General features: G+C 36.0%; 1 protein-coding gene across 1 annotated transcript in view; it reads right to left on the bottom strand.

Moving 5' to 3' along the window:
- The window catches only part of LOC106090688 (neurogenic protein big brain), a 38,336-nt gene that overhangs the window by 6,188 nt on the left and 7,285 nt on the right, over positions 1 to 24,863 (bottom strand). Inside the window, exon 3 of the mRNA XM_013256968.2 lies at positions 22,517 to 22,643. Within this exon, the coding sequence (XP_013112422.1) occupies positions 22,517 to 22,643 (127 nt within the window). The remainder of the gene's footprint in view (positions 1 to 22,516; positions 22,644 to 24,863) is intronic.

The following is a 24,863-nucleotide window of genomic DNA, read 5'->3' as shown; positions in this document are numbered from 1 at the left end:
ATACTGGACGATGAGCAGCAATAATTTTGCCGTATGATAATGATGATGATGTGTGAAGCAAATTGCCTGTGCTGTTGTTGGAAAGCTATAAGGTATTTCACACTGGAGCAGCATTCGATGCTTTCTTTTACTCATTTACTCTTGTTCGCTATCTACGTGGACTGGGAAAAATCCCAAAAATTCCCATCACTTAAAGTTCCCACAAACCATGTCCATTGGCTTAAAGCTCTTTATTCTTTCTTTTGTTCACTTTCCCCCTTAACTCTACCTTTTTGATAACACAAAGGCAGTGTTGTCGCTTTGGGCTTATTCGACTGAATTTGTTTGCATAGATTTTGGGCAGTATCCACCACCATAGAAAGGGGATTATACTAATCTCTTCATTCCTTTTGTAACACCTCGAAATATAGTTTTGTGACCTTATAAAGTATATTTATCCAAATCCAATATCACCATATTTGTCCGTCTGTCAATATCGCGATAGTTTTCAAACGAATGAAGCTATCCGCTTGAAATTTGGTACAGATACGTGTTATGCATGTAGGTCGTAAGGGATTGCAAATGGGCCACATCGGTTCATGTTTGGATGTAGCTGCCATACAAATGATAGTCCAATTTGCATGTCAGTCTATGAAGCTGAACGCCTGGGTTCGAATCCTGACGAGAATATCAGACAATATTCCAGCATTGGTTATCTCCTCCTACGTCACCCCGGTATCAGTGCGGGGGTCGTGTATTCGATTCCCACTAGAGGACTGGTCTGTCGCTACTATCTTATCACAATGGGCTAAAATAGTCTAAGTGAGTCTATTCAGAAAGAAATACTGTCACTCAAATCTAACCCATCTCCTGCTAGCAACATATGTAAAGTTCTATGACATGTAGAAACTTCTCCCCAAAGAGGTGTGGCCCTGCTCCGCGCCGTTCGGACTCAGCTATAAAAAGAAGGCATCATTAATGTGTGGAAAAGTTGTACCCAGTACTTTAATGGACATTTTGGATTTGCATTCCCATTTTGGTGGAAATATTTTATGCTTGTGGCAACACTGAACGAAGGATGCAATCATTTTGTTTTTGCTCACGATGTTATGAAAAATATGGTGGGAGGGAAAGGTAAGGAAGTGTACCGAAGCTATAGGTCAGACTGTATGACCACATTGAGACAACCTACATGGATGAACTTAAGCAGAACGTTTAAGCGGCCATAACCGACCGAGCAACAAGTTAGGGCCAACATCTTTTTCATTTTCATTTTTGCCACATCATCCTCTAAGATTAAGCCGAGACGCCGTCAGAATGTATGCAACAAAAATAAAGAAAAAATTGCCAACAAGTATATTTAAGGTGTTGAACCTATGCACTCAAAGTACAAGCACTGCGATCCGACACTACGGCTGGTGATGCTGTCCCCATGATTTATTTTCGGTTTTTTAGTTTCACTGCTGACCATGACATTCATATCACTAGATTTAGCTTTTTTAATTCCCGAGTTTCCCACGCTCATGTTCAATAGCATACAAGGAGGAGCAACTTAGACTACAGAAATACGTACATTCATACGTGCGTGTGGCATTGTATCTCTTTATTTCTAAGGGACTTTAAAAAGTATGATGAAGTCAAAAGATGGAAAGCCAAGTTATTTGTCAGCATTTTGTGATTTTTTTTTTTGACATTATAAAAATGCCTATGTTGTCAGATGCCAGCAATAACAGTGGGATAATAATAATATAATATTGATCCAGTTATGTAGCTGAAGAACACCAAGGTCATATTAGCTACTTAAATGGGCATGTATTTAGGGGACATATGGAGTAAAAAAAACATAAACCCAATGGGGGATCTGGGCTTTGGAATTTTAGAACTCGAAGGGTTTTCAATTTTTTTTTATAAAAAAAATAGCCTATTTTGAAGTACAATAAATCACACGTTTAAGCTGACAAAAAATTAAGGTATTTAAGCAAGTTTTTTTCAATAGACTAATCAATGAAAATACATTTTTTGACTTCCAAACTGTATAACTTTTAACTGTAAATAAACAGATGTGAACACCTTTAGCGACAAAGTCGTTGTAAATGTTATCACAAATCCAAATCATGCTTAGAAATTAAAAACGAACCATAGATGCGTTTGTAAGTTTGAAGCAAGTCGAATTTCGTCGAAACAAGACGATATATTGTAGTTTTTTTGTAGGTGTTTTTGAGCATTATCCAGCAAATTTTGGAAATCGGACCACAAATAAATTTTCGAAATACCGAGGAGACCAAATTGTGCGGCCTGCCAAATAGCGACCGGACAATCTATGGCCATGAAATTTGGCCTACCCGTTCTCACACGGCATATTTAAAAAAAAATCGGTTCTAAACCACCGTGAGTCGTGAGAACTCATTGAATTGCGAAATAATTCTATTGGAATAGAAAAATGAAAAACGCATTACGAACGACACAGTGTTGCCCAATTCGAAAAATCTTGGAAATTATTCTGGAACTTTTAAACGGATAGATATATGTCTAAGAAACTTTACAAAGTTAATGTTGAGGTTTTTTTCCAATTAGTGTGCAAAACTTGAGGCTGATCCATGGGGCAAATCAAAAAACACGAGGTCAGCCTACAAGATTTTTTTTACTCTTCCTGAGTAATTTTTTATCTGAGTTTAGCAATTTGAAAATAAAATTGTGGGGAGAACCTTACATCTTTTATACATTTTTGGAAAGGTTATTCCGAAGACTGTTGCAAAAAAAAATTGCCCGGAAAAATTCCGAACATGAACTATATTACATTCATTAATTTCTTTTGAAAAATGACGTGTAATATTAATGAGCTATAAAATCTGAACTCGTAGCGTTACTATGAAGATTTTTTTCACAGTTAATAGATAAAATGGGCTTTAAAGAAAAAAAAAAAAATAATAAATGTACCCACATGTTATAAAAAGCGCTCCAACTGGTCAAAATAGGGTACAAACTTCGCGAAAATGAGCCCTTTTTGTAAACTAGCTGTTTCTTACACGTTTATAGCTAGGATGTATAAACCTTTTGCAGTTTTTCGTAGACATGTGGTATTACTTGAAATTTTTAAGAACTTTGGAATCGGTGCTGTGCGTTTTGAGAAATTTTAGGGGAAAATATGTTTGCCTAAAAATTGACTATTTTGAGACGGCCTAAGCATATATATTAGTTAGTAAAATCGGGACTTCCGCAGCATTAGTCGCACATCTTTCTTTAAAATATATAAAAGAAAATAACACCTACTGGAAGAAAACAATTTATGAAGGAAAGGTTATATTATGTTAATTTTTAAGTAAAAAAATGCAAGTTTAATTTTTTTGGGAAATTTTAGATTCATGGGCTCAAGACCCTATCTCGGAATATCGGTCCATATGGAAGATATATGCAAAAAGGATCACATTTGAAAAATATATATAGGTGGAATTTTGAGTGCCATAATTTTCAAATACATGCTATGATTATGGGTTCAAATCGGCAGATAGGTATATGGGGCTGTCATACCTAAGAATGGTCCGATCTGGTTATATTCGGTGCAGATATCGAGAAGCTCGCTACAATTCGCTGTTCAACGAAATCAAGCAAAAAATGCGCATATTATGGGCTCCTGACCCTAAATAGTAGATCAATCTATATGGCAGCTTTATTCAAATATGGTGCATACTTTTATAATTAAGAGAAATTTTAAAAATGAAACTAGTTTTAGCTTAACGAGTAAAAAAACCCCTTTGTAACAAAAAGTGAAGAACAGCAACTAAAAGTACGTTTATAATACTCGCACCCGATCAGTAGTTTAAGCCATTTTCTGCGAACTAATCATCTCAATAGTTATGTTAGAAATACCTTACAAATTAATCTACTCACACATTCGCGAAGTTCAACTCCAAGGAAAGTCAAATACTGTTTCAATTTTTTAATGTTTTGCAAGAGATTAATCTTTCATTCACAAAATATGGTTTCCTTTTCAGTGACAAGGCAAACAATCGTCTGCTCTTCCTTTCCCACAGATCACGGTATATGCAGCTACTGTGTTGCCACCTGCTATAAATATACAACCATCTCTTCTGACATCTGATATCATTTGGGGATCTTGTTAAAGTAACCAACCATTCACGTACAATATTACATACTTGTATTTGCTTGGAGTACTTGCAGAGAAGAGTGAGCTACATGTACTTCGGTACACTACTTATAAAAAGTATCAAACTTAAGTGGTTGCTTGCTGGACTAGTCAGTGTAATTGAAACTTTTCGAATGGTAAAAAACATTTGGAACTAAAAAACGACAACATCCTGTTTCAGATCAATACAAGCATCGCTTCATCTTGTGGGTTAAGATAAACACGTAAAAGAGGGCGGTTTTTCAAAACTACCCCGCCTTGCTTCAAACAATAGCCAGGAGATTGTTGTCTAGGTCGTCTGATACGATTAATCAAATTAACACGGTTCACATTTTATGTGTGTATAATTGAGTTTGTTAATAAATTTTTAGCTTTAAAAAAAACCCCAACTAACAACCGCTCACTTGTCCATTTCATGTCTCAAAATTGTAGGGTGCTTTTGTATACAATTTGAGCGGATCGCCGAGACAATGTCATAATTTCAAAATTTGCAGTTTATGAAGGGTTCACCAAAAATTACAATTCGATAATGATTGTCCTCGCAGAAGAGTGTAATGTGTTCTTATGCTTGTCGACAATTGTGCGGTTTGAAATGCGTTGACAATGTCCGCTATACGAGTATGTTTTAGTACAAAATAATTAAAACAAACTGTAATAATTATTACAAACTGCCCCTTTTGCATTATGAAACACGGAACAATAAAAAATATGTTTCCACTTGTTGCTATATATTCGCATCACCATTTTCTTTCATGCTTATCACAAAATTAATAAATGTCTCAAACAGGAAAATGTTTTCGTTATTTTTCGAAAATATTTTTTTTAATCTTTCAGTGATGAAGAATGTGGGAGTGAATTGATTTAAAATATATTCTATCGATATTCTACAATAGAAATGTTTTAACCTATTCTATGACATAGTTGACACAACATCAGAACAAACACTAAATCGTTACGTGTTTATTTATCTTTCGAGTTGAGCTTAACACACGGAGGAAAATCGGAGGATTCCATACAGAAACTACGAGTTTCGTGTCTTGGCGGAGAGCATTAGTGAGGTGTATTGGCAAAATGCAATTTCTAAAACAACTCAACTATTGTGAACGGTTGTGATGTTTTTCAAATCGACATAAGCAAAACAAGTCAATGTAGACATAGAATTATGAATATCAACTTAAATTAATTCAAAGTCTTGAAAACTTTGAATATATTTTTTAAATTTTTCTTTATTTAGAAAAATGTTGGCCAGAAAAATATTTGAAATATTATCTCTAAAAACTTGGGATCTGTAGATCTAAATTGGAATATAGCTATCCACATTGGAATATAGCTATTAACAACACTTTATTGTCTCTTGAAGAAAATGGTGTAAATTTGGTTGCGTATGCTGATGACGTGGCAATAGCGGCTAAGCGAAAGTTTCCGCGCAATCTTAGAGACATACTTGAGGAAGCTCTACGTGCGACAGCGTAGTGGGCTACCGAAAAATTGTCTAGGCGTTAATCAGTCTAAAACAGAAGTAGTTCTTTTCAGCTGGAGATACAAGTTACCCACAGTGGCACTTGTCTCCTTGGGAGTAGAGAATGTTCCATTTACTAAAAGCGCAAAATACCTGGGTGTTTTTCTGGACAGGGAATTGAATTTCAAATCCAACAATTTGGAAAGGACTGGAAACGTAACTCTTGCCCTGTACACCTGAGGGTTTTAACCGCGTGTCATACACTGGGTATATATTGCAGTTGCCAGACCTATAATGCTATATGGTGTTGTAGTCTGGTGCGCGACGGTACAAAAGTCCACCTAATGTTTAATACTCAGCTGGATTCAAAGGATGGCTTGTTCGTGCATCACAGTCGCTCTCAGGATGTACTGAATTTCATGCTACACCTAATGCCTTCGGACATTGTGGCTAGACAAATCTGCAACCACTGCAGTGAGGCTAAGAGAGCTTTTTCTTTGGTCATATGGCTGCTATGGACACTGTGTTATCATTGATGTTCAATGTCCGATGTTCCAGGCGGTGTGGATTACACATCGCCTGAGCCGATTTTGACATAAAGTAATGTATCATTATTTCTGGTACATAGACTTCTTTACGAATGGTTCCAAACTAGACGACCAGGTGGGCTTTGAACACCACTCTGAAGAACTAGGACTGATCATATCGTAAAGGTTATCCGACCACTGTAGTGTGTATCAAGCGGAGATCCTTGCAATTAAAGAAGTGATGGAATGACTGAGATATAATGTTATAACGACGATTGCCATATTTTCTCAGACAACCAGACAGCCATTACATCTATGGGGAACATATCTCTGAATTTAAAACCCGCCTGTGACTGTCGCAGATCTCTCAACGAGATAGCAGAAGAGTTCAAAATTATCCTGTTTTGGATTCCGGGCCACAGAGATACCCCAGCGGATAAGCTTGTAAGACTAGGAACTTCACTACAAAAATTTGGCCCAAACTTTTAGATTTTTCTTTATTCGTAGGATATAAGCAATGAAAACGAGTCAAAGAACCAACAATTTAAAATAAATAAGCCATCTTCAAATTAATTTTCCTACTTATTAACATTTATTTTATTTTCCTATTATTAAATCCGTTTTAAATTTAGATCGCTGATTGATTCTTATTTTACTTCATGAATGACTTTCGAATTATTATTTTTTGAAAAATATTTTTTAAAACTTAGCATCTTAATCTATAAAAGTAAAACATTAAAAGACGTTCCTATTTATTTATAAGTTTATTTTGTGTCTTTATCTATGGTTCACAGTTCTTTTGTCCCAAGGTCAATTTCATTCTAAATTTTTGTCTAAAAAATCCTTAATTTGAGGGAAAATATTTTTCACCAAATGGAATGTTTCCTAAAAAAGTTGAAAAATTACTCATCTTTAAATGAAGTTTGCTAATCTTTGGCTCGAATCTTTAAAATTAGGACAACATTTTTTTCAGTGTACCTTACACATTCCAGGTGAAATGGAAACTGTTGGTGCGCCTCTATTGACATGCAAGCTAATTCTTCAGGATCAGGCCTGAAGAGCTAGGAATGACATTAGGACACAATGTGGGGGTTGTGAACACTTAAAAATTATGTGGCCCAGTCTAGTCTTTGCTGTCGCTGACTAGAACAGACGTCTCAGTCCTTGTGCCCTTCATAACAGTTCACTGCCTGATCGAAAAACATGCTGACAGACTGAAGGTTGCAAGTGGCGATTACTGCAGAAGCTTTGAGGACGTCAAAGAAGAAGAAACTGTAGAGGATCTGCTTTGTGTGTGTCCCGCACTAGCAATCAGAAGGAGTTCAACTTTAGGTACTCATTATTTGAGAACTTGTCAGATTTAGCGGATGTGAGCATTCGCAAGTTGTTGGGCCTTTTAAAGCGATCTGGATGGTTCAACGGTAGGAACTAGAAGTCATCTTTCTTTATACGTTTCTGTGGTAGCACAATGAACGAAAACGTCTAAGTGAGTGTGACGGGAGACATAAACCTAACATAGCCTCAACTTCTCTAAAAGATTTATGTGTAATCTGTTTAACAGGGTTTGGAAAAATTTGAAAATTTTTACATGACTCCCGAATTCAAATGATTGCTTATTGTTTAATAATTTCAATATCTCTCGTACTTGTGGGCTTCTTCGCATGGTAGTTTTACAGAGCTACAGATGTCTACCTCCCAGTTTTTATTTTTCCAAAAATGAAGATGGTGTTATTTATGATAGATTTTGTGACATGGTTTGTCATTTTTTGTATGACGACAGAAACTAGTACCTAACTGACAGGTATACTTATCGATCGTTCTGTATTACGTCCTTTGGCTGTTATATTACAAACTAATGCATATTATTTTAATAACCTGCGCTGCAGTTGTTGAAGGGCACCGTAGCGAAGAGGTTATTAAAAAGGAGGCCTTTTTCATTGAGCTTAAAACTTGAATCGAACAGTACTCATTGCTATGTGAGAAGTTTGCCCCTGTTCCTTAACGGAATATTCTATATAGGTACTTGATATATCTCAAAAATATACTAAACAAGTAAAAGCGTGCTAAGTTCGGCCGGGCCGAATCTTATATACCCTCCACCATGGATCGCATTTGTCGAGTTCTTTTCCCGGTATCTCTTCTTAGGCAAAATAAAGGATATAAGAAAAGATTTGCTCTGCTATTAGAGCGATATCATGATATGGTCCGGTTTGGACCACAATTAAATTATATGTTGGAGACCTGTGTAAAATGTCAGCCAATTCGAATTAGAATTGCGTCCTTTGTGGGTTCAAGAAGTAAAATAGAGAGATCGATTGATATGGGAGCTGTATCGGGCTATAGACCGATTCAGACCATAATAAACACGTATGGTAATTGTCATGAGAGAATCCGTCGTACAAAATTTCAGGCAAATCGGATAATAATTGCGACCTCTAGAGGCTCAAGAAGTTAAGATCCCAGATCGGTTTATATGGCAGCTATATCAGGTTATCAACCGACTTGTACTTTATATGACATAGTTGTTGAAAGTATCAATAAAAAACGTCTTGCGAAATTTCAGCAAAATCGGATAAGAATTGCGCACTCTAGAGGCTCAAGAAGTCAAGACCCCAGATCGGTTTATATGGCAGCTATATCAGGTTATAGACCGATTTGAACCATACTTGGCAAAGTTGTTGGATATAATAACAAAACACGTCGTGCAAAATTTCATTCCAATCGGATAAGAATTGCGCACTCTAGAGGCTCAAGAAGTCAAGACCCAAGATCGGTTTATATGACAGCTATATCAGTTTATTAACCGATTTGAACCATACTTGGCACAGTTGTTGGCTATCATAACAAAACACGTCATGCAAAATTTCATCCCAATCGGATAAGAATTGCGCACTCTAGAGGCTCAAAAAGTCAAGACCCAAGATCGGTTTATATGGCAGCTATATCAAAACATGGACCGATATGGCCCATTTACAATACAAGCGGCTAGCTTTACTCCTTCGGAAGTTAGCGTGCTTTCGACAGACAGACGGACGGACGGACGGACGGACATGGCTAGATGGACATAAAATTTCACGACGATCAAGAATATATATACTTTATGGGGTCTCAGACGAATATTTCGAGTAGTTACAATCAGAATGACGAAATTAGTATACCCCCCATCTTATGGTGGAGGGTATAAAAATATCGTAAAAACTAAAAGCAACAAAATAATTTCCTAATCTATCATAAAAAATTATCAGATATCTACGAAAATTTTACTTGCACGAGGGAAGCACTTTTTTCTCCCATATGAAAGTAACAAAAGTATTAGAGTCAAATAAATCTCTCCAAATTTGTCCTACCATCGTATTTTTTTTGCCACAAATCTTCTTAAAATTAGTGATTATATTCAATTAAATACCCATTGATTGGTTAACAATGTGAGTTTTTTATCACCAAAAAACAATAGGAAACGATTAATTAAATCTGCATACTCTAGCCCTCTTACTGTGCAATCGAATTATTTACATACAATCGCGAGGGCATAGTCTCCTTTCGATTGCCTCTAATCGTTGATTGAATGGATGGTGCATGTTCTACGCGTTCAATAAGACCCTCTGTTCTAATCATGGTAATCGTGTTGTGTGGAAAAAATTCGGCTTACCAAATTTTCGGGTTACTCATTTCATTTGGAGAATGCGGCAAAAGATGAAATCTATGCAATAGTAACAACAACAATTTAAGCTGTGGAAGAGGCACACAAATTGAATTAACCCCTCGCGGTCGAGTGCATGTGTTGCCTTCATAGGCATAAACAATACAAGAACAATTATAGGGGTTGTGGTTTTATTGCTGATGGTGATGCTAAGGAGGTTTACATTCGGTTGCTGGCAAGCACAATGTTCATGCATATTAACGGCACACATATGTAGTAAAATCGTGTATTTTTGAAAGCAACAAACGCTACTACTTGAACTTGTGCATCATTCGAGCGCCTGCAAGGGGTGGTTGTGTATGTATTTAACTGCTGAGATAGTTTTTTTTGGTTTGGTTTTGTGACACTTTTTTATGAGTGCCACTTAATTTTTGTTCACTGTTATATGCTCTGAACAACGAACGGACAACGGTAGTTGGGATGCACTTTTTGTTTTCTTGTTTTTGCTGTCATGTGTTTACTGCGTGTAACATCTCGCATTCAAATTTATGTTAAAATTTATGACCAAATGGTAATGTTATACTTTTTGCCGATTGTTTGTCTGGGTGAAATGTGGGTGATTTTTTTTATTTATTACTACAATGAATATTTATGAATGGATGGTGTTATGATATGTTACATTAGTAGTGAGATGGAGCAGGAGAAACAAGGGGGGAGAAGAGGTGTGCTGGGTTCACCTAATTGTTAATTGTTTTGTTTGCCAAGCATATGCGTAAATTTTTGTCCTCGATGCTTATTTTCTTTCTCTCTCTGTCTCTTTTTTTTGTGATGTCACAAGAGAATAGCACTTACAGAGGGTAAATTATCGTATTTGGGCATTTGATTAACATCTGGTTTAGTGGGAGAGTTGTATTGTAAACAACAGGTTAAAACTTCATCCTTCAATTGTTTGTTTTTTTTATAGCTTTAAACAATTATGAGGGCTTCTAAACACAAATGTTACAATTTTCCTTACAAAATGTTTAATTTATTATAGAAATTTCAGTGTTTAGAGCGTTAGAACATTTACAACCAGACACGACATATTTTTTGGGGCTAACACTCTAAATACATTCGTATTCAAAAGTTAGAAAATTTCTTTACCAAGAGGGGTCGTTCAACAACAACCTGCAAGGAGAGAGATATGGAAAGGGACTTCCTTTTCTTTAAGCTTTAAGAGTTGCGACGTTCCAAGATTATGTAGCCCCACCTGAACTTGTCTTGTACAGGTTTACTGCTGTTGGCTAGAACAGAAAACTCGTTCACTGTGTCCGTCCTGAAACTTCTATGCCTTATTGGAAAATATGCTGATATACTAAAGTTTCCAAATACCGATTTCTGCAGAAATTGTGAGGATGATGAGGTAGAGCAAACTATAGAATACCTGGTGTGTGATATGTCACGCGCTGCCAAGTAGGAGTCAACTTTAGTTAATTATCTTTGAAAGCCTATCTGAATTCGTGGATATAAACATTCGCAAGCCATTAGTCTTTTAAAGCGATTTAGGATCTTAAGCCCGCGAAAGCCGCATTTTTTGTCTCATTTCGCTGAAATTTAAAACAGGAAATTGTACAAGGGGCCCCAAAATTCATACCGAATATGGCCCATATTGGCCCCTATTTACAAATAGTTGCCACATAGACCGATATGCCGGTTTAGGGTCTTTAGTCTTGAGTGAGTTGTTTTAAGCCTCGCGAAATCCGACTTATATGGTTCCGATTGGACCATAAATAGATGTAAATGCAAATTTTGCCCATGAACATTCCACTAAGGAACATGAGCAAACTTCTCACGTATCCATGAGTGCGGTCCGATTCAAGTGTAAGCTCAATGATAAGGGGCCTCCTTTTTATAGCCGATTCCGAACGGCGTGCCGCAGTGTGACACCTCCTTGGAGAGAAGTTTAACATGGCACAGTACCTCACAAATTTTGCCAGCATAAGGAGGGGAAAACCACCGCTGAAAATTTTTTCTGATGGTCTCGCCAGGATTCAAACCAGCCGTTCAGCGTCATAGGCGGACATGCTAACCTCTGCACTACGGTGGCCTCCTTTAGATATAGTGGTCCATAATTAGATGTAGCGGTCATAGATCTAATTATTTAGGGCCTTAATCCCATAAAAGCTGCATTTATTACCCGATTTCGCTGAAACTGTGACTTGTATAAAAGTTCTCGGGACCTGAATCGAATGTGATCCAGACCAGCCACCATTTGCATATTACTATGGATGTGGTAGTGGAGTTTTATAAAAGAGCATGGTTATTTTATTCATGGTGGTGGGTATCCAAAGTTTGGCACGGCTGAACTTGAAACGTTTTCATTTGCTTTTATATGGGGTTTCACTGTGAAAACTGAAGCTAGTTTGCTTTTTAAAATCATACAGTTTTGGAAATAAATCTAATACCAAACCGTATTATTGTTTTATTTTTTGCCCATACCAGTATTTTTTTGATACCATACAAGGTTGCTTCTCTAGCAATGCCGTATGGTATCGAAGTAAGCACGTTTGGTATACATTTTTCTGTCAGTGTATCAACAGTTTCATAAATTTATAATCTTCTTTAAACTCCTTTTTTCAAAACATTATGTTTATAATTCCAATTCTGAAGTGTTTTACTAAACTGTGTTACTAAAGTGCTTTTTTTTATTGAATTTTCATGATTCATGATTCAAAGAAGTCTTTTCAAGGCAAACACGGAGGTACACGCAAACCAGGTAGACCAAAAGCCCGTTGGAAGGATCAAGTGGTGGGAGACACCTCGAAACTTGGTGTCAGAGATTTTAGAATGAGCGCAGGAGATCGAGGCGCTTGGAGCGCTTACGTTCGGCTAGTGGAACAAATTTTCTGTCATAGCCAATTAAATTAAGTAAGAAAGAATTTTCATGATAACTAACTTTTCCCAAAATTCCCATATATTTTAGTGTTTCCAACATTTGTTGATTGCGTTTAAACCATATTGTACACTTACTTTATTGGTTGGTAAGCCCTTAAACAATCTCTCCTTCTGAAGTACAAGCAATTCCTTCTTAATCCTTGGAAGATTGCAAAAGTTTTTTTTTGTCATAGTCTAAGTATACAGTAGGTCTTATGATAACATTGCAAACAAACAATCATCTACGACGCCGTTGTCGTTATTAAAGCCAACAAACACTATGGCAAGCTCACCTAAATCGTTTGCAATATTTTTGTGAAAATGTTCATATGGAAAACGCAAAGAAAAAATGTTTGTTAGTTAAACCCCGAAAAAGGATAGGAATTCATGAAATATTTATAAAAAGCATGAGCTGGGGTGTTGTCATTGGTAAGTACTGCTCACACTTGAGAACCATCATCAATAACAATCAATTTGCTCAAACTCTTTCCCCTAACCGTTGGCCTACCCCTTTATCCTTACGTTCAGAGTCCTTCAAAAGTTAACAGCAGAGAAATTGTTTTTTTATGGCGTAAGTCCTGGCGGTTTTTCGATTTATTATTCGCAACTGGTATGAATTTCGAATTTGGCACTCATAATCTTGTCGACATTTTTGCAGCAAAATTAAGGCAACATTTATTGACAATACAATGAGAATGTAGCTAAAAACTAATCCTTTTCTAACAAACTTGGGGTTTTATGGGTTTTTACAAACATCGAACAAAGTTAAGAGTTTTTTTTTGGGTAAAAAAGGTCACATAGTTCAGTGTTTTTATGCCAAATATGGAATTTATGATAGCACTGTAGCCAGCAATTTTCTAAGCTATTTTCGTATAGGGTTGTTACCGGCTGAACGGGTAAAAGACTAGGTAGCAAGTAAAGTAAATTTAATTGATTTATGACAAAACTAATTGAACGATGGAAAAACAATTTTCAACTCTATATTTTTGGTCAGGCCCAATGGTTGGCATTTACTTATCTTTATGGGCATATCTAAATGAGACTTGGAAAATAAAAATTGAAATTGTTTTTATTCGACAAATTTGCATTATTTATAGAAACACTATAATGTAAATTCTCCCACCGTTTAAGACAAAATAAAAATATGCCATACTGAATGCACATCATTTGTTTTTCTAGAGATTTTTCGCAAATCATTATTCACAGTGAATTGTTTAATTTGCATAAATATTGCATACAAGACAGACACTCTTGACAAATCAATGAAGGAATTTAAGGGTTGTTTCTAAATGCCGAAGGTATTGGTATCATGCTTCGGTTATTGTCTACAAAAATAGCTCTGGCTTGCTTGATCGCACCCAATTGATAAAAAAAATTGTTCCCTTAAGTATATGTGCGAAATTTAGCCTTTCTCTTTCAAAAGTTATAGACAGCTTGTGCACGTCGAACAATAGTCCAGACGAACCAACAGCCATCGCTCGCAATCGAATCTTTTTCGGTTAGTGTATATCGAATTCAGTTTATCGCCTGCACAAACGTAAATCAATATTTTCATTTTCACATCCTTACGATTTTGGGATTGCCATATGGGTGTTTATTTCGATTTTTCCTGATCTATTACCTATTTGTATGTACAATTGTTCAACTATGTTATGATTTTCTTCATTTCAAGGACATACACAAGCTCAAAACATTATTAACATAAAAAATTGTGTTGTGTTTAATAAAAAAACAAATGGAATCATCCATTGGCGTTTACTTTTTGCGTTTAAAGAGGAGCCTAGCCTTGCAAAGCTAGCTCGAAGCGCAAAGGTATAATTTTTTACTTTTGGAGCTCCTAGAAGCTTAAATTTGGGTCCAGAAGTACGCGTAACAGAGAGGTTCGCAAATTGTTATAGACACCCTTTCTTGGCGCCTTATTTTTGTCAAAGAATCCGGGGAGGGCTTCTAGGGTTCTTAAATGCTAAAATCTGTATAATTTTGTAACTTCCTTTGTTTTTGCTTTCTACTTTTGCTAAAGAAATCTCCCTCGACCGGTTTTGACATTTGCTTCGCATTTTGACAACTGTTACGATGTACTTGAACCCATTTTTGTATGAGAATGCTTACGTTTTTGTTTGATTTGTCGTTCGATAAATTTTTCGTTTAAAATGAAATACACAAACCGAAATCAGTTTTTTTCGTTTGCAGGTCGACGACAAACGGCTCTTAGTATAATTTTGGCTCATTAATATCGTTATACTCGAAACAACAATTTGTAAAAATTGTCCATTGTAAATGAACTAAGTGGCCAGTTTGATAGCAAACATAAGATTAAATGTTTAAATGAGTTTATATATATAGATATAAGTTTCTGGCCTAGGCTACACAATGTGTTGCCAGATGCTATCCAACTTTTCCATTGGAAAGTTTGACATTTTCTAGCATAATCGAACTCAGAACGTTTTGACGTGCGACCAACATTGGTGTTGTTTATAGTGGTTTGAAAAAATTTATTTGACAAAAGAAAAAGAATTAACTCGTGACCATTTTCGCTTGATTATTTTTCACAACTTTCGACGTGGATAATCACGCACAATTTGCCAGTTGCTAAAAAAGGCTTGTATCGGTATCGAATACGATCGCGGTGCTTCAAAATACGTTAATAAGATCGTCACAGGTGTCGAATTACGGATCTATGCATATAAGCCCGAAACAAAAATATCGGCGGTAAGGGTTTTCGAAGTCGAGCCGAATCCAACGAAAATTGTTCGTGAAAGAAATACTTCGAAGCAAATAGTCGCCTGTTTCTTCTGCAAAACTGGAAAACTGAAAAACAATAAAATCATTTTTGATGATAAAAATTTGCATTTTCTCGTGAGGATACATTGACCATCAGCAAACAGAAATTGTTATGTGTGCAAAATTGCATTAATGTCGGTTCAGATTTACATATTCATTGTCCCATTTTTCACTTTTTGCTATCATATTGTAAAGTGTATATTATATACTCCCATGCTATGGTGCAAAGTTGTCCACGAATATTCCATATCCATTCTCATATCCGATTCAATTTTTCTATGATACGGGATGTACTTTTAAAAGCGACACCCGATATCGTTCGGTTCCGCCACATTGTTGCTGTTTTACTTGCTTCGTGTTTCACAGCGATAATCAATATTTTTCATGAATACGTTTTTAGATAATAGATTTTAAAGCAAAAAACCATCATCATTATTTATGAAAAAACTAAATTATTAACATTTTAGTTATATTTTGTTTTGTTTTCACTGCGAAGCTTGAACTTAGTTATAAGCTTCAGACGAAAAGATCTTGGGAGTTTCTTAATTTTTTTTTGTCGCTCCGGTAGCAGATTTGTTGCTCGGATTATTAGTGCGGGGCTCGTAGGTTCGATTCCCACCAAAGGCCTGGTCAGTCGCTACTGTGGTATCACAATGGACTTAAATTGTCGCGGTATGTCTGTTTCGAAAATAGACTGCTATTCTAACACAACTTAAAATTTTTACTAAAGTCTTTTTATACCCTACACCACTACTGTGGTTTGTAACACCCAGAAGGAAGAGAGGTAGACACATTGATAAGCATACCGATCGACTCAGAATCACTTTCTGATTCTGTCTGTCTGTCCGTCTGTCCATGTTAATTTGTGTATAAAGTACAGGTCGCAGTTTTCATCCGATTGTCTTAAAATTGGGTACAAGCATGTTTATCGGCCTTGGAAAAAATCGGTTCAGATTTAGATATAGTTTTCATATATATGTTCGTCCGACTTTGAGAAACATTGCAATAAAGTGCAGGAAAGATTTTCTTATGACTCTCGACATTACTGGTGAATTTCATAGAAATCGGTTCAGATTTAGATATATCACCCGAGTTTCATTTCTTGAGCCACTGCAATAGCATTTATTGACAAATCTTGCCAAAACTTTGTACAACGCTTTCCTCGACAACTACCACATTATCTGAGAAGTTTGCTCTAAATGAGTTCAGTTCAGGATATAGCTCCCATATATATGTTCATCCTCACCGTAGTTATTACAGTTTGAACATATTTGCTCGAAATTGTATACGGCTTATTAAATAAGCCATCTGAAAACATCCGCCGAGCTTTACTCAAATTGGTTCAGAATTGGATATAGCTCCCACATTGTACTTATAGGGTAGGTGTAGGGTATTATACAGTCAGCACTGCCTGACTTTTGTTATCCTGAAATAGGGATTCTTGGTTTAATGTTAAATCAAATTAAATAAACAATTTTAAAGTCAGAAAGTTGACTTCGGCGAGAATGCTAGTTGATTAAGTCAAAGGTAATTTAAAAGTCTTTGTACTACAAATCAATCTGATTAATCAATATGCCAGTATATGCAACCATCAAACTAGATGAACCAAATCTACTCAACTTGTGATATATGCCATGCCTATTAAAACATCGCAACTCAAGTTGCGTTCAATCTGCTTTAACAAATGATTTGAATGTCCTTTTTGGTCCATCTTCTAGCTGTGTTCTAAATCGATCAGGGCGATCAAAAGTCACCATACACAGGTAAGCCCTGAGCCTTTGTTAAAGTAGTAAGCGTTTCCTTTGTTTCTGTTGAATTTTAATATGAACATACATACATATTTACAAACGCATGTGTCCGTTCACATGTATGTCTATACTTTAAAAAAAATGTACAGGAGCAGGTGGTTTTTCGGATGAATCAAATTAAACCCGTTTGTTTAAGCAGATGATGATGATGATGGCGACGATAATGACGAGCATAAAAAATTAAAAGAAAGGAAACCTGAATTTTAAAATTGAAACACGTGTTTTAAAAGAATAATTTCATGCACGTCCTTCTTGCATGGCATGCATATCGGTATGGGATGGCCAAGATGAATACAAAGGGGAACAGACTAGCAGCTAAAGTCAATGCCTGACCACAAAAATGAAAGAGGATATAGAATTCAACAACCATTGAAATTCAAGATTTCAGAAGATTGAAAACGAAGCCGAATATTTGTCTGCTGGGACAAAAATCAAAAACATAAGCGCCGCTCGTCGCCATACACCTTTGCACATGCGCATAAGCGCTCAGACATTCTCACTTTGAACTCAAAAACTTGACCACCGCCGCCATCGCCCATTTGAGCGCTGTTTGCATATTAAGTTAAGTTCGTCGGAAAAAGGGTATAATTTCTTGGCTCGTGGAACATGAAACCTCCACGAATGTATTCAAACGTCTTTGATTATTATGGTGATGATGGCCTCAAAACAAAAACGTTTGTTTTGGAACGTGCCCAAACTGCAATGAAATCCCAGTCAAAATGTTGTTAAAATTAAAATCAAAATTTGTGTTAATAAGCAAGCAGGCCAAGAACAAAGAATTTTTGATGATAACTTTTGGGAACACCCACAAACAGGATATTAATTGTCGTGTAAAGAAGAAATGATAATTTTAGAAGTAATGCCCATTTTGTTTGACTTTCAGTTTGTTGTGAGAACCCAGCGATGTTTTCTAACGATAAGCAGGACGACAGTGAGTCGTTAATACATATGGAAACACTTCTGTGCTGTACTTAGAGGGAATTTTGTAATGCATGGTGTAAGTCTCTAAAAACAACCATTTAGGAAATATCTCTTAAGCCACCACATGCTTAAATTGGAGGACAATGCCGACAATGTTTAAGTTAGGGTATTTTTTTTTTCTTGTTGAATGTTTTCTTAATGCACTTCCTAGTGGAGAGCAGCACTTAAACGTGGATTTTGGGACGTAAATCAATTTCGTTTTGACTTATAAAATAAATGAACACTGAAGAAAGCACCATAAAAATATACGAAAGAATACATGTATTAATAAACACGTTTTTCTAATGAGTTTAACAATAGTAATCAATAAAGGTAAAACGTGCTTAATAAAATTCCCATGTGATGTTTTGATTAGGTACTCAATAAACAATCCAAATTTGTTTTTAACTGGTACATTATCTGATTAGCCGCCTACAATTGCCTCTTTATTTTGTGAATTAACATATATTGAAGGCGGGGATTATTATTTTTCCCTGGCCTTATTCATTTCCCGGGAAAATCTTTTCAATCCCGGGATTTCCCGATATTTTGCAGAGCTTATCATGCGGATTGGAATGCACGATGTAATCAAATTTTGACATTTTTTGAAAATTGGTGATCCGAGCTCGCTACCAACTCAGCAATCGGCACGCTTTTCTCTTACGAATATGAGTTGACCGATATTTCAAATAGGCATATAATTGGTATTGCCTTCTGAGCCCTAGAAGCCTTAAATTTCATCCGATTGGCTGAAATGTAGTATACAAAGTGCGTGCACTAATGCCCTCCAATACCTACACTAGATAATGTCTAATGTTTGACTTCTGGAGCCCCAAGAGGCTTAAATTTTTATTAGATTATGTTATAATGTGGTATATAATGTGAACTTATGACTTCGACCCACCGCACCAAATACCGCTCAGTTAGTTCTACAGGTATATATATAGCCCCCACGATCTGCTGACAAAATTGTTGTTTGTCACAAACAATTGTTTACAAGACTTAGCGTTTCCTATTTCATTGCCCGACTTTCGCGGCTAACAGATACCGGTACCTTAGATGGGAACACAATACCAGTCATGAACCAACTTAGGGGCGTGGCATGGACAAAAATTAAAGATTTTGTAAATTGCACAGAATTCCTAACTTAGATTTTCTTTTTCGAGGTTAGTTTTTTAGTATTTAGTGCGCACAACACGCCGATTACTGGCTTAGGTGTATGTCCATAATGGCATGGGCGGATTAATATCCGCACCCCTTTTTCAACCCAACTTAATCTACTAGACTTAATTATTCCCGAGATCGTAGAATGAGCCGGAAATACAGGAATTCCCGGGACGAGATGAAAATCCCTATTGGAAGTAGTCCTACGAAGAAATTGGGAAAAACTATCAATATACTACTATGGTACATAATTGTTAAGCAAAAAAGTCTTTTGTCACAACATTGGCTTACAAAATATTTTATTTTTAAAATGTGGCCCTCAAAATATTTTTTAATTTTTTTTTTTAAATCAAGACATCAAAAGTTTTCAATGTTTTTGCCTTTGTTCAGAAAGAACACTTCATTTATATGACTGATGAGGTTGACCTTAGAGTAGCTTATATCATCTGGAATGTTATACGAACGACAGTTTCCTATTTAATTTGCCAAGTATTTCTAATCATTTCATATATCATTGCGTATACGTATATTTTAGAAATCTTTAATCAAAACATACAGTTTGCTCTTCTCCTACTCAAAGTGTTAATTGTAGAGTGGACGAGGACCATCTGTTTCTACTGAATAATAAAATTCCTGTTTAAAAGAGCAGCTGATAGATTTATTTCTAAAAAAGACGAATAATGCTTTTAAAAGATAAAGAAGCAACAGCAACGTGAATAAATGGTCAGTGAACGACGACTGTCTTCGAAAAACAGAAAAGAAAACATAAAAAACACAGAGACGCACGAGTTTGTGTGCGTAGGTTTGCTTTTTTTAATGGAACAGATGGTGCGCAGGCGCAGCAATTTAAATCCTACGAAAACGAAACACACACACATAGGGTATATAAAAACACGCATACAACAAGCAAATTTACTTAAACACAGCGAAGTATAACAACCATTTTTCAAATCTCAACGAAAGTGGATTTCTAATGATCCTTTTTTCCACTACAACAGCAGGTAGCTGGCAACTAGTCAAAGTAGAATATGGTTCTTTGGAATTGTCCCAAATTTAGAGAATTTCCTTTTGAGCACCTACACAAATGTAATCCTAACAGGATATCATCAATGTGGTCGGCCATATTGTAGAAATAGTTGCCGCTGATGGTGTTTGCCAAGGATACAAGAGATATGATAAATCTTTTTTGAAATCTTTACAAAAAAAAAGCATCTGCTTTTTCCCTATTGTTTCTTAGATTTTTTGTCTATGCATTACAGGGGAAGCATGTATACTTAAAAGATGCCAAAGGATATGTACTTATGATAATAGAGTTCATTTGTCATGGAGGGAAGGCAAAACTGTCTACCTGCTCAAATAGAACTCAGCATATTTTCTACTTCTTTTGCAATTTAAAGAATTAAGCGTTAATTCGTTCATAGTAATTATAGTACGTACATACTATATGGAAGTGTTGGTACGACGGAAGTGGTTTTGGGGATTGTATTTTTTCTTCTCTTTTTTAATATAAAATTTACCGAATACCGTTCACCCGTTTTCACTGTCATTTAACAGCCAGCCAGTGAGCAAGCAAGCCACCACATACATTTGTTTATGTAAAGTGAAAAGAGCAAAAAAATAGTTCGATTTCCCCCACATGGAAGAAGAAGGCTCCAAAAAATGAAAGTAGCATATTTGGCACACAGAAATACAGCTGCCAAAACAAAGTAAATTGTTGCTTTAACGCAATCATAAAATACATGACAAACATCTCCATAAACATGGAAGCGTCTTCATGTACACACACGGGTAGCATACATATAAAAGCTAAGGACAGTCCTATAATGAACACATTTCGTTGTAAACTGTACATATCCTTTTAATTTTTGCCAATGAGAGGGATTCTTTAATATTTAAATAAAATTTTTCATTGTTTGACATTTTGAAGAAAACAGAAAATAAAAAATCAGTTGTAAAAGAAGGAATTTTTTAATGTACGTCTAATTATGACGAAATGTACAATTACAATTCTAAACAAATTCCGAAAAGCACAACATTTTTTTTTCAAAAAATATAGTTATATATTTTTTTCAAAAGATTTTCTTTAACCATAGCCAATCTTTTTACTGACTGTACTAACAACTTTATTTTAGTATTTCTGTATTGATAAAAACTCAAGCTCTGGCCTTCTTTAAGTTTAAATTTTTTTTATAAAATTTGGATTTAATGGAGAAATAATTGAAAAAATACATAAAACATTTTTAATTGTTTATACCAAATAAAGACGTAAAATTTCATCGTCATTTCCGGGGTGGTCCTTAGCATTTTGTATGCCCTCCTTCGGATATAAATAACGCTCATTTAAACTCTTACCCCAGGTTCAGCTTGAGGATTAATGCATAAGAAGGAAGAGTTATAAGAAAAGAACAATATACTCGTAAGCACATATCATACCAATAGAAAAAAGCTTTATATTTCTCTGGCTCTCTCGTCTCTCATAAGATGTTCCCTCCCCATTCGACTTTTTGTCAACCTCCCATATTTTGAGGTCAACAATTTATCCAGAATCGAGCAAAGCGTTTGTTGTATTGTTTTCTTGCATATAAGCAAAAGTATTTTTATAAAAACAAGTAAAAGCGTGCTAAGTTCCGTCGAGCCAAATCTTATATACCCTCCACCATGGACCGCATTTGTCAAGTTCTTTGCCCGATATCTCTTAATAGGCAAACAATGGATAAAAATTGCTATGCTATTGTAGCTATATCAGGCTATGGTCTGAAGTTTTAAGAAGCTCAAGAAGTCAAATCGACCGATCGATTTATAAGGGAGCTATATCATGTTAAGTAAGTGTGCTTTTGATGGACAGACGGGCGGACGCACATGGGTAGACCGACTTAAAATGTCATTACGATTAAGAATATATATAACTTATGGGATCCTAGACGAATATTTCGAGGTGTTCCAAACGGAATGACGAAATTAGTATAACCCATTCATCAGTGCAGGGTATAAACATGTATTGCATTTCATTTTCTTAGCTCTATACTTTCAACTTGAAAGTTGTTGGTGTCTTCCCCGTTCAGCCATTTTATTTCACATTTTTAAAGTTGTTCCTTTCTTATAGTTCAGAAGGTACTAAAAAAATCATTTGTGAGAACTTACCCATAAAGTAGAGCAGCTCCAGCTATGCCTCCACCACATTGGGCCGTTATGTACATAGCCGCACGTAGTGGTGATATGGAGCGTATGACACAGGATGCTAATGTTACAGCTGGATTTATGTGAGCGCCTGTTACATTAAATAAGGAAAACAAAATCAATATTTATTAACAGTATTAAAAAATAGTCTTAGGTATAAAGAATATTTGAAATATTTTGTGATTAGCAATAAAAAAAAAAAAAACAATAAACTTTAGTGATATTAAGAAAATGCAATAAATAAACTTGCCGTTAAAGAGAACAAATTGGCATATCTATGGAATATTAAAGATACACGAGACTTTTGTCTGAAGGTATAAGACCGTGTTGTAAAATATGTAGGAACGTGCTCAGTTCGGCCGGGCCGCATATTAAGATTCTTTTGGATTCTGCTAAAAATGTACACAAAATAAATTTACTAGAAGGGCATAATTTTACCCTACGTACCGAATTTCTGCCAAACCAGGCAAAACTTAAAGCTTCTAGGAACCGAACAAGAATAATGGAGCTAATCAGGTTAAAGACCGTACTTGGTAAAGTTGTCGGAAGTGGTGAAAAAATATTATGTGTAAAAATTTTGCTTAGTCGGACAAAAATTGCGGGTTCCAGGGGATTTATACGTGAAATGGAGAGATAGGTTTATATGAGATCTTTATCAGGTTATGGACCAATTTGGACCGTACTTGACAAAGTTGTTGGAAGCCGCAGCGAAACACTACGTGCAAAAGTTCAGCCAAATCCGACAAAAATTGCGGTTTCCAGGGATTTAAAATGTCAAATCATGAAATCGGTTTATATGGAAGCTATATCAGGTTTTAGACCTATTTGGACTCTACTGACACAGAAGTTCGAAGTCATAACAAAACACTATCTGCAAAATTGTAGCTAAATCGGCCAAAAATTGCGGCTTCCAGGGGCTCAAGATCTCAAATAGGGAGATAGGTTTATATGGGAGCTATATGAGGTTATTGACCGATTTGGACCGTACTTGACATAGTTGTTGGATCTCCATCCATCGATAAGAAGTGTCCGTGCAAAATTTCAGGCGGCTTGCTTTAAGCGTTTGACCGCTATCGTGATTTCGACAGGCGGACGGACGGAAGGACATGGCTAGATAAACTCAGAATGTCGAGAAAATTAAGAACATATATAGAAATATTATATAAAATATATCTATTTCATGGGGTACATGTTTATATATAGCTTGCATATGTTCCCAATTTTACATCTTGAGCCCCTAGAGGGCCCAATTACAATCCAATTTGGCCGAATTTGCACAATGGCTTTTCCTATGATCTCCACCAAGTCGAGGACATGGCTAGATCGACTAAGAATAGCTTCCATTTGTTAGGAACCGATCCCCCGATTTGACTTCTTAAACCCCTAGAGGGCGCAATTACAATCCAATTTGGCTGAATTTGCACAATAGCTTTTCCTATAACCATCAATATGCCGAATGTAGTCTGAATCGGTCCATTACCTAATGTAGCTCCCATATAAGCCGATCACACGATTATACTTGTTGAGCGCATAAAGCTCGCAATTCTTAACCGATTTGGCTGAAATTTTGCATATAAATATCAATTATGATGGAGCAGGTTATAGACCAATTTAGGTGCATATGTTAGAGTTCATAGCAGAATCTTCGAGCAAAATTTTAAAAATTGGGGATTGCGCCATCTTGTGACTCAAGAAGCATATGGGAGATCGATTTACATGGGAGCTTTATCAGATTACAGAACAATTCCGACCATACTAGTTTAAGATGTTGAAAAGTCACCGGGCAAATTTTTAACCAAATCAGATAAGAATTTCGCACTTTCGAGGCTTAACAAGTAAAATCGGGAGAATGGTTTGTATGGAAGCTACGTCTACACAGGCCACTTAGCGTAGACGTTAGCATGTCCGCTATGAAGCCGAACGCTTGGTTTCGATTACTGGCGCGAACATCAGAAAAAAAATGTCAGGCGACATTTGTATGGCAGCCATGTAAAAAATTCCTAACAAAGAGGTGTCGCAATGCGGCACGACGTTCGGACTTGACTATAAAATGGAAGCGTATTGTCATTGAGCTTAAACTCATTGACATATGAGAAGTTTGCCCCTGTCCCTAATGGAATGTTCATTTAACGTGTATTCATGGAACAATTTGGCCCATTTACAACCCCAACTGATCTGAACTAAGTGTTACCATGGATTTGTACTATATTTTTTGATATCTTAAAACTATCTTTTAAACCTCCAATATTAATAATTGGTCGGCATTGATAAACTTTACCAAAACACTATTTCGTAAACATTCTATTTTCTG

The sequence above is a fragment of the Stomoxys calcitrans genome, chromosome 3, assembly GCF_963082655.1.
Source record: "Stomoxys calcitrans chromosome 3, idStoCalc2.1, whole genome shotgun sequence".
Taxonomy (NCBI): Eukaryota; Metazoa; Arthropoda; class Insecta; order Diptera; family Muscidae; genus Stomoxys; species Stomoxys calcitrans.
This window is presented reverse-complemented; position numbering and strand designations above follow the sequence as displayed.